At 32.8% G+C, this 10,232-nt stretch overlaps 1 protein-coding gene and 1 long non-coding RNA gene across 2 annotated transcripts; one reads left to right on the top strand and one right to left on the bottom strand.

The window, feature by feature from the left end:
• Window positions 1–4,187: 4,187 nt before the first annotated feature.
• On the bottom strand, window positions 4,188–5,558 carry LOC119191072. The gene is made up of 3 exons (XR_005113374.1): window positions 5,451–5,558; window positions 5,240–5,369; window positions 4,188–4,343 (listed from the first exon to the last, which is right to left on the bottom strand). It is a non-coding gene; the product is annotated as an uncharacterized LOC119191072 (long non-coding RNA).
• Window positions 5,559–5,803: 245 nt separating this feature from the next.
• On the top strand, window positions 5,804–9,289 carry LOC119191064 (arginine-hydroxylase NDUFAF5, mitochondrial-like). Its single transcript, XM_037444923.1, has 6 exons — window positions 5,804–6,252; window positions 6,705–6,856; window positions 7,212–7,319; window positions 7,883–8,028; window positions 8,590–8,773; window positions 9,052–9,289. The coding sequence occupies exons 1-6, from the start codon at window positions 5,943–5,945 to the stop codon at window positions 9,247–9,249; spliced, it is 1,098 nt and encodes a 365-aa protein (XP_037300820.1). The 5' UTR covers window positions 5,804–5,942; the 3' UTR covers window positions 9,250–9,289.
• Window positions 9,290–10,232: the final 943 nt, after the last annotated feature.

Here is a 10,232-nt window from a genome sequence, read left to right on the forward strand (position 1 = left end):
ACGCAATTGGCTTAACGTGTCATAATGTTTTTTTATTTATAATGGCACGCAATTGGCCTAAGTGCCATTGTAACCAAAGGTTCGCCATCTCTGTGCTAGACTAATTATAATCAAATTTTATAAGGAGTTAGCCGAAATCTGGTATACGGAGTACAAAAAAGATTTACAAGACAATGTAGGCATGCGTAACATCATACTTAGTCATTCCTATTGTAGTGCTGCGTGATTTACGTCTCAAGTATCAACACGATTCATGCAGGGAGGGATCTAGGTACGAGGGGGTCATTTGCACTAATTAAGATTAAATTAACAGCATAGCTCATTCGTACAATTAATACATTATGTAATAAATATGTGAAGATGTTTGTCGAGGGATGAATTGATTTTTATGAAATTTTGCATACGGATAAACCAAGTCCTGGATTAACGTAAGGGCAACTTGTATCCTGAAAAAAGTAAAAAATGTTTTAACATTTTAAGGATTTTTTGCAGAATAGACTAGCGCGCGTGCGGAACCGATAGGCGATGATCTTTAGACCCAGGTCTCTGGCTATTTACACACGAGTTTTGTCACGCACAAACATCGCCAATACATGCCATATCATGTAATAAATTAATAATCTAGTAGGAGTATGAAATCCTTTGATTACCTTGCATTAAGGTACCGGACCCTAATGCCGAGTGATACCTTGACGAAGGGGAATTTGTCATAGAGAATAACTGTTTAGAATAGCTAGAAAGGTACACGTAGAGAATTTAGAAGATTGTTAAAATTTAGAACGTATTGTCCGAAGTATTAACGTCTAATTTGAAGCATCAAAATTTTGTCGCCACAATGTTTTTGTGACGAAAACCAAGTTTAATACACATTTGTAACGACGGCTCTTAATAATAGTAACTTTTCGATTGCTATTCGATGTTTACTGCGTCCTTTCGATTTTTATAAGTTGTCCCAGATTCTAGTAACAATTTTTTTTGTTGCTTTTTTTTATGATTCAAGAGTCTTTGATTGCAATGAAATATCAATGTAATATTGTTTTTAGCAATGTAATTACTGTTGAATACCATAATTACAGTTTAAAATTAAAGTAGAAATGCGTCAGAGGCCCTGTACGTATTTTACTAAAATTCAAGCTAAATTAAATACATAGTATGTACGTATTTATAAATGAATTAGATGAATGAAATAAAATAAATGAAATATTAAAATATTAATTATGTCACGAATATATTAATATTTATAAATGTAATTTAAACACAACTATGTAACGACGTCTTGGCTATTTTCGAACAAAGCGTATGAAGGTAATACTCTAGGTAGGTCTTAATAGTTAAGACCGGCTATTAAGACGGTAATTCATTGTTATTTCACATTATAACTAAAAACAAAAGTATATTTTACGATTATTTTTTTTACGATATACAGCCCTCCTTAATAACATATTTAGGAAGGCTATAGCTCCTAAAGCCCTTATTGCTTATATGCAACAGGGCTGTATTCAGAGGAAAATACGGGACTCACCTGAATAAGTTTCAACTTTAATTAATTATTAATTGCTCTATAATGGGATGGTGTGGTATTTGCAGAACTGGAGCCAATTTGTTCCTTCTCAGGTCAAGCAATATAATTCTAGATATAAAACATAGTAAGATGACCGATTAGCGTTCGACTATACAGAGATGGACGATTTGGCTTCGTGCATGTCTCGTGTATTTATTAACGAAATAGGAAAATATAGAAATGTACTATTATACTAAATGTAAAGTTGACATAATTTTACTGTTGGTAGGTTATGTATATCTGGTCCATTTTAGTTAAAGACCTCTTTTGTCACGGAATTTCATAAGCCATATTTAGTCCCGGAAAAGTAAACAATGTGATTTTTATTCCGCAAAATGTGCACGTCGGAGAAGTCGCGAATGATATTTATTTCCAAGATAAAATTGTTAGGTCTTAGCACTTATAGTTCATGGTTTATTTGTATAGTTTTCGTGGCAATGAAAAATACTATATAATATACTGTCGACTTACCACGATGTATTTTTCAGTTTTTAACCATTACAGCGGTGCATAGACAAATATTGCAATACATATTCTTACATAAATGTCTATATTTCTTGTTGACATGTAGATTGTAGTTATATACTTGGTTTCTAGAAAAAGGGAATTATTTTGTCGACATTCATAATGTTCAGAGATGGATCCAGGGATTTGTAGGTTGGGTTTGGTACACAGATAAAATTTAGTCAAAATAATAGTTTAAGTCTTGAATTTATAACTCATTATAACAATATTGTTATCTAATGCTTTTGCGAGATGTATAATAAATGCCATCAAAATGAAGTCTAGGTTCCGCCTCTAATACTGAAATATATAGTTAAACTTTTGTTCATGGTCAAATTAGGGTATTTATAAATGCTTGTCTGAGTTATGATCGCTCAATGTATATTTTATAATTTAATAGTTATGGCAGAAGGTGCATTGGGTTTCAGTGACAAAAATATATATGTAGATGCAAAATGGTCACGAAAGGTGATGTTTATCATATTTTGTGTTGTTCCGACTGTCTCGGTGGCGTAGTTGTAATAGGTGCGCAGTACGACACCGTTCTGAAGTCCCAGGTTTGAGTCCTGGGTCGCAGTGATATTGGGTTTTTCTGTTTACTCTCAGCCCGGAGTTTGGAATTTGTGTCTAATATAATAAGCTCGCTAATCATAGGATGGAATACACATGGGAATAAGTCCGTGCAGTCAATGTCTTTATCTACCTTTTCAAGAATAAAATGCGGGGGTGGTATTTCTTTATTTTTTGTTCGACTGTTTTATTATATATTATATGGAACATAAACTCAGAGATATTTTAAAACTATTTATATAATTACCAAAATTTGACCATAATAAAAAATAACTTGTTAAAATGGATTTTGTTGTAAATAGTGTTTCGTTCCTTACGTATCTGATGGTACATTGTTTAATATTCTCGTATAGTTATAAAGAATAAAGTATTTATGTTTTAAGGTTTATTTGTGGTTAATTTCAACCTTCCTCCTATAACTACTACCTATCAGAGTTCATGAAAACGTTAAACGAAGTGGATGTGTACACAAACGCCTGTATTCATAAACTTTATCTAAGGACGGAGCATTGCTGTGACAAGTCTGTTTCTCAGTGCTGACGGCATGGCAGCCTTCGCAGTGCGTAGACATAGGGCCGTTGTGATTGGCTAATATTGAAATACAAATTTAATCTAGTTGGCTGTAAGATAAACATAGCTGAGAAACAGACTTGTTATCACAGCAATGCTCCGTCCTTAGATAAATAATGTTTATGAATACAGGTGAAAATATTTTATATATATTTAATAAAACAAAATATTGCATAAAAAATATAATTCAACAAATATTTACAACTATTCAATAGTGACTATCCATTTCATACTAAACTATTTCGTGACGATGGAATTATATCATACAATAGCTGTTGTAATTTTTGCACAATATTTCTTGATTCCCTGACCTACAAATTGACTCTGGGACCAAGCCTTTCAGTAGTTTCTTATACCCGTTTGTATGCACAGTGCTAAGAGCGCACGTTTTAAAAGTGCATCTTCAGTTAATAAAATATCATGTGCATAGGTCCTTAATGAGAACTTTTAAGTTCACATGTTATTTTCATTATTAGGGAGCTTCTAAATATGGCGGTTATTTTGATCTATCAAAAGTAACCTTAAAACAAGGTGTTTAAGGGCTGCGGTGTATAGAATACATGCGCGCCTTTGCAATCAAGCAATTAAAATACGGGAAAAGTTCTGCGCACGCGCCGCACATTCGCCAAAGTTGTATGCACCTTTCAAGATTTGTGATATAAGTTTTAAAGCCCTAGAATATGGCAGGTATTTTGAATTGCAAATAAATTACTTAGCTAATAACATTTTTTCATAGAACTTGCAGACATACTGTGGTTACACACTACTAAATATTAAATAATATAGATTGTGACTAGCAGTGTATCTCAGTTTATATCTGAACTGTAAACTGTTTTTATTTTGTAGAAAGTATAAACTGCATTTAAGCTTCTTGAAAAATAACATGATAAAAATGTTATCTCAATTAATAAACAATTAGATATAGATTTCAGTACATCAAAAACTCAAAGGGAAATAATTTTTCAATTGATATGTTTTATCTGCAAATTCTATTTAAAAATGATCTAGTTTTTCTGCAATGATGGTGATACATTCTTGCCGAGTACATTCTCTTTGTATTTGAGTTTCTGTACATTTGTTGGATCTTTAAGGACCTCTTCATCTGTGAGTCTTTCCAATCTTTGATCTTGCACTGGTTCTGTAAAACAGAATAAATAAAATAATTATTGAATATAATTATAGATTTTGAAATTAATCTATTGCATAATATTATGATAAAAAACATTGCACCATCCCAGCTGTCATGGCCTTTAATACTTATAGAAATAACTTTATTGCTTACTTTTAACTGGCTTGATTGATCAAGCCATACAATATTCCAGACTAAATAAATATAAAACATACTAAAAAACTTGATGAGTAAGACATACTTGCATGTTGAAGTTTAGTACAAATTTGTTTTTTTTTTATAACCTGCCATTATGTTTGTTAGCCTGATAAGGGTGAGCTTGTACTAACACACTGGACTTTTTGGTGAGCACTCTAGACCCTCAGAACCCTGGGAAGGGATCCAAGTATATAAGTTCAAACTAACCTTGCTGTTGATCTCTAGATATGGATATTGCAACAACATTAAATTTGTAATAATGAATTTTCCATTCTTTTTTGTTATTACAGTACACATTTGCAGTTTTCAGTTATTGTCTTTAGATTTGCTTTAAGACATTGCTTTTTGAAAATTTCATGATTCTTGGTCAACGTGAAGTACCCTATAATTTTTATTACCTTGTGAAATCACAAAATATGTGTAATAAACTTTGTCTTACAAGTTTGATTATATTATAGCTAAAAACGACTGTAGATTATTTGATATTAACTTCAACTTTATACCCCTGTATTCCTGAGTAAAGGTTCTTGACAGATGGACAGACAACAAAGTGATTCTATAAGGGTTCCTTTTGAAGTACAGAACTTCAAGAAAAAAGCCGATTAATTTCAAGAATACAGTACTTATCGCTGTCACCCTAATCAACCTCACCCCAACTAGGTGCACATATTATGTTAAATAAGGTTTATATTTAACTTTTTACTTACTATTATAAGGCGTATATCGGTCGGACAATAAGCTCTCCAAATTATAACCTATTACGCCGACAATTGCAGCCACCGGTAAAGTAATATACGGCGCATTGCTCCTTAAAAATTGCATTATTATGGGCCACATCTATAAACATAAATAATGGTTAAAACATAAACTGAATAAGTATTAAAATCAAGATTTATTATCGTACGTAGTTATAGTTACTTTGCTTCAAAATCAATTATGATTTTATTTAATTATTATTTTGGTACGAAACACAATTTTTCTAAGAACAATTTTGGCAACAATTCATCAATGATTGTGTCAATGTGACATTTTCGAAAGATTGTGGAGTTGCGTTCAAAACATTTAACGAAGAAACTAATAAAATATTAATGACTATCAATTTTATTTTATTTAATTATTTTTTTTAGTTTTATTACTAGCTAACCACATAATTAGTTATTGTAGTATTACTAAGTATATGTCTTGTATAAGTATATAATTTAAAATATTTAATTGATAACACTAAAATTATATTGGAACCTTTTTATGTCACTGGCTCAGAGTTACTGGTTTTTAAAACGTACATGTCAAGTGTCAATAACATATGATAAAATGAAAACATAACCTAGTAAACAAATAAATTATGAATAATGTGTTCGAAACAGTAAAATAGATTTGTTAGTGCCAATAATTTATAATATTTCACATAAAATGTCACAAATCACTCTTTCCCACAGTCTGTCTAGACTATTTACCTCCAATACGTTGTTACTTGAAAGCCGATGTTTACGTAATGTTGTACCTGTAAGAAATAACTCAAATGCAGCTAAGAAAAAGACTGCCAGCTCTGTGTACCGTAGTATGAACATATTCGACAGAAAATCGAAGTTATTACAGAGGGAGAGATCCGCACAGCGAGAAGATTATCACTTAGCTGAATTTATCAAAGAAGAGGTAGGATGGCGGACTGCTGACCGTGTTTTCGATATTAAAAGGACTTTTAAGAATGCAGTGGAACTTGGTAAGGTGATAGAAGTTATTTGGTAAATGTGACGAAAGTCAGGGATGTAGCAAATAGCCAAAAAAGTTATAATGGTTTTATTGTGTTGAGTCTTTAAACATTCTAATGGGATACTTAATATGAAGTGATATCCACTGACCATAAACACCAGAAGATTTATACAGTCAGCCATATAAATAGCTGCAAAAATTCCAAAGTTCAACTCACCTATACACATTAAGTTTAATTGAAACAAAAAAAAAATTGTTCATATAAAGTAGAGTAAATCCTTATTATATTTGTAAAGAAAAAAAAAAGTTGATAGAGACAAAAGTCTAAAACTGATTTGAAGTTTTGAGTTTGCTGAGCTACTTATGTGACAGACTGTACTTAAGCTACAGCAACTAATAGAATACAGATAGAGAGCAGGACCTTTAGCTTTTATAAATTAGTGGTATATTTCTGAATTGCAGGTGCAAGCAGAGGCTATGTGTCGAGACACTTCCTTCCCGACAGTGTGGAAAAAGTCACTCTCTGTGACACCTCACAGACCCACTTGGACAAGGCTATTGTCGGTGATGATGTAAAGTTTGAGAAGGTGGTCATGGATGAGGAGAGTTTAGATGTGAGTGTTTTTCATAAGGATTATACTGATATGTTATTTAATAAATCAACTCAAAATTATTTTGCGTTTTTTTTTTTGTCTTGTATATTTTCACAACTGTCCATTTATGGTGACTACACTTCCTGGAATTTAAAATTATGCCATCCTCCATACTGTGCTTACTATCCTCATACACTTGTTGTACTATTTTATGAAAATAATTATATATTCATGCCCTATACAATATATAATTATTTTCTTAAAATTATGTCCTAAATGTTGCCATGCTAAATTTGCAATTTATATATAAAATAATTATTAAAAAGGTTATTTTGTTATAGCATTATTTCTAATAAATATTATTACTTATTTTCAGTTCCCAGAGAATAGTGTTGACCTACTGGTATCATCGCTTGCATTGCATTGGGTCAACGATTTGCCAGGACTTTTTGACAGGGTGATGAAGTGTCTCCAACCAGATGGTGTAAGTGTATTATGATAGCAAATTAATCAGAATTAGTATAGGTTCGATTCTCAGGTCGGAATAATGTATGCAATAAGTTAGAATAAGTGTGTTGCGGATAGCATTGGGTTGATAAGTAAATAGGTAGAAGAAAACATCCAAAGAAACAATATATTATTGCCAGTTTTTATGTTGCTGGGTTATTAAACTCACTTTGTAACAATCCATCTATCCATTTTTCATCTTAAAACTGTAGTACCTTATACTAACTATGCTAGATAAATCGTACCTTAAAGTCCCAGAAAATTCTAGACTATGGCATGATTCTGATTGGTTGAGTGCTATCAGTCGCACCCTTAAAAGGGGGGAGGGGGTAATATTTAATATTTTTTAATAAAGCTATAGTACTCTTGTACGGTGCCCAGCCAAGGACCTTTTATTATGTCACCAGCCTGCTAACCTAATATAGTGCCTGAACCCTAACATACAAAACTGCTCAGGCCAGTTAAGGCCGCCACTGGAGCCATATGACATTGTATGGGGCTGGGATTTGTAAGTGATATTGTTGTATGGGGTGGTTCCAGGTGTTCATGGCGTGCGTCTTTGGCGGTGATACACTGATAGAACTACGCCAGTCGCTGCAGTTGGCAGAGACTGAGCGTAGCGGAGGCATCTCACCACATATATCACCTTTTACAAGGATAAGGGACATCGGCGGCTTGCTCACTGCGTAAGTACCTAACATACAAATAAAAATATATTACTATTTATGAAAGCTAGCTAAATTACAGGTCTTGTATATATTTGTTCAATACCATCTGTAGCTATGGTATTTATTAGTAGTATACCTTGTAGCATACCTAATATTTAGTAGTATAGGGGTTGCAAAACGCTGCTGGCTCATACCAGTAATAAAATTGACCACTTAATTGTAATAAGTTTACATCTAAAATAATCTAGTATGTTCTATGTTTTCTAACACCTTTGTCATTCGGCTCGCAACTCAATAATATTATTTAAAATATTTTCCTTGGTAAGTATTCCTGATTTAAGTACAGCGTGTTGTTTTTTTTTTGTTGTACATGATTCCAATTGTAAACTATACTAAACCCTGAATACACTGGTAAGAATAAAGCGATAGAAATAAATCATCTATAAGCATGGATAAATTTTACTCTAGTATTTTCGCCCTAGATCGAACAGTATGGATAGAAATAGCGCATTAATATACAGGGTGTAATATTAGCTAGGAATCGGCCATTGATGTACAACATAGAGGGTGTTGTTTTAGCGCCGGCTTCACGCTGCAGACAGTGGACGTGGACTCGCTGACGGTGTGGTATCCGAGCGCGTGGCACGTGATGAGGGACGTGAGGGCCCTGGGCGAGTCCAACGCGGCGTACAACAGACCACTCAGGCTGAACAAGGATGTGCAATTCGCGGCCGCAGCAATATACGACGAGATGTATGGAAAGGTGATTGTCTTCAACATAATATTATATTAATAATACAAATCCACGGTTATAAAACCTCCCTTTTTTTGGAAGGCAGTTAATAAAATTAATGCCTCCATAAAAATATGCAAAAAATTGCGACTCACTTCATCAACAATATAATTTGTTCTGATAATCATTTCTTAATATAGACACGGAAAATTAATTAAGATTAGGTACATACTTCCAAAAATAATTTAAACATTTATACTGTAAAAACGAAAAAAATCTACATTATTAATAATAATGTGTTTTTTTAGGATTTCCCCGAAAAAGATTCTAGAGGTGTACCAGCTACTTACCAGATTATAAATTTCCTGGGCTGGAAACCGGATCCGTCCCAACCCAGACCAATAGAAAGAGGATCGGGTCAGATGTCCCTCAAAGATTTACACAAAATCGACGAAATACTTCAAGACACTAAAAAAGTCAAAATCACTGATGATGATATGAAATAACATAGTGCGTAGTAATTTCAAATAAATTTTTTAAATTAAATAAAGTATTTTTTTTCAGTACGTTTCCCATAAATAAATATTAATCGCAATGTATCGAGCAGGGATGGCAAACTTTTGGCACGCATGCCAGTGGTCGCATGTGACACAATAATTCGGGCATGCGAGTAATATGCTAACCAATAACAATATAATATGCTACTCGCTGAGTGCTGTGGCGAATGTTATGTACGCCGTACTTGTACATATCAGTGACTATAATTATTGTTTAAAACTAGTATAACTATGAGTAACTGTTATTATATACAATGTGGCAGTGCTAATAAATAAATAAACCAAAAACTTTGTTGGGATATGAAAAAAGATCGCTAAAAAGGGGCATTCGGATAGCCAGCCCTGGATGGCTGGTTACTGGCACATTATTATTTTTTTAAATGGCACGCAAACCAATAAAGTTTCGCCATCCCTGATATAGAGTATGCTATAAAACGTACGTAAAAGAAGATAGTTGGCTACAAAAAAGACCTGTCGTAGTGTACTCAAGTTGCTTGCCGCCTATATCTATATGTAAATAAATTGGGGTGTGTGTTTTATGATACCACGTCCCGCACAATAACAAAATCTAAACGCGTGTAATACTTTCTTTTTATCAATTATTTTTTTGGAATGGCTGAATAGATTACGATGTTCATTTATTAGATAGGGTTTTCACGAAGATATAAGCGCGAGTAAAGACGCGTCTTTTCTATTATTTTTTAAGCATTTGCCAGTCAATTTAATTTTAGTTAGTATTTTTTCATGTAAAGACAAAATGGTCATATTTTGATAGTAATCATCGATGAAATTAAAGCACCAGTTTATCCAAATACTATAATGAATAAAAATAAATGCATTGTACATATTAACAGTAAAATTAATGCTATATAGTTTTCTTAATTCTTAGTTACATTAAAAATATCCCTACACGACCCAAAGATGAGAAAGAT

This window comes from Manduca sexta, chromosome 28 (genome assembly GCF_014839805.1).
Source record: "Manduca sexta isolate Smith_Timp_Sample1 chromosome 28, JHU_Msex_v1.0, whole genome shotgun sequence".
Lineage (NCBI taxonomy): Eukaryota > Metazoa > Arthropoda > Insecta > Lepidoptera > Sphingidae > Manduca > Manduca sexta.

Coding starts and splice junctions, on each gene's coding strand:
- LOC119191064 (XM_037444923.1), top strand. CDS start 5,943: ATGTCACAAATCACTCTTTCCCACAGTCTGTCTAGACTATTTACCTCC. Junction 6,253..6,704: donor TAAGAATGCAGTGGAACTTG/GTAAGGTGATAG, acceptor TCTGAATTGCAG/GTGCAAGCAGAGGCTATGTG. Junction 7,320..7,882: donor AGTGTCTCCAACCAGATGGT/GTAAGTGTATTA, acceptor GGGTGGTTCCAG/GTGTTCATGGCGTGCGTCTT.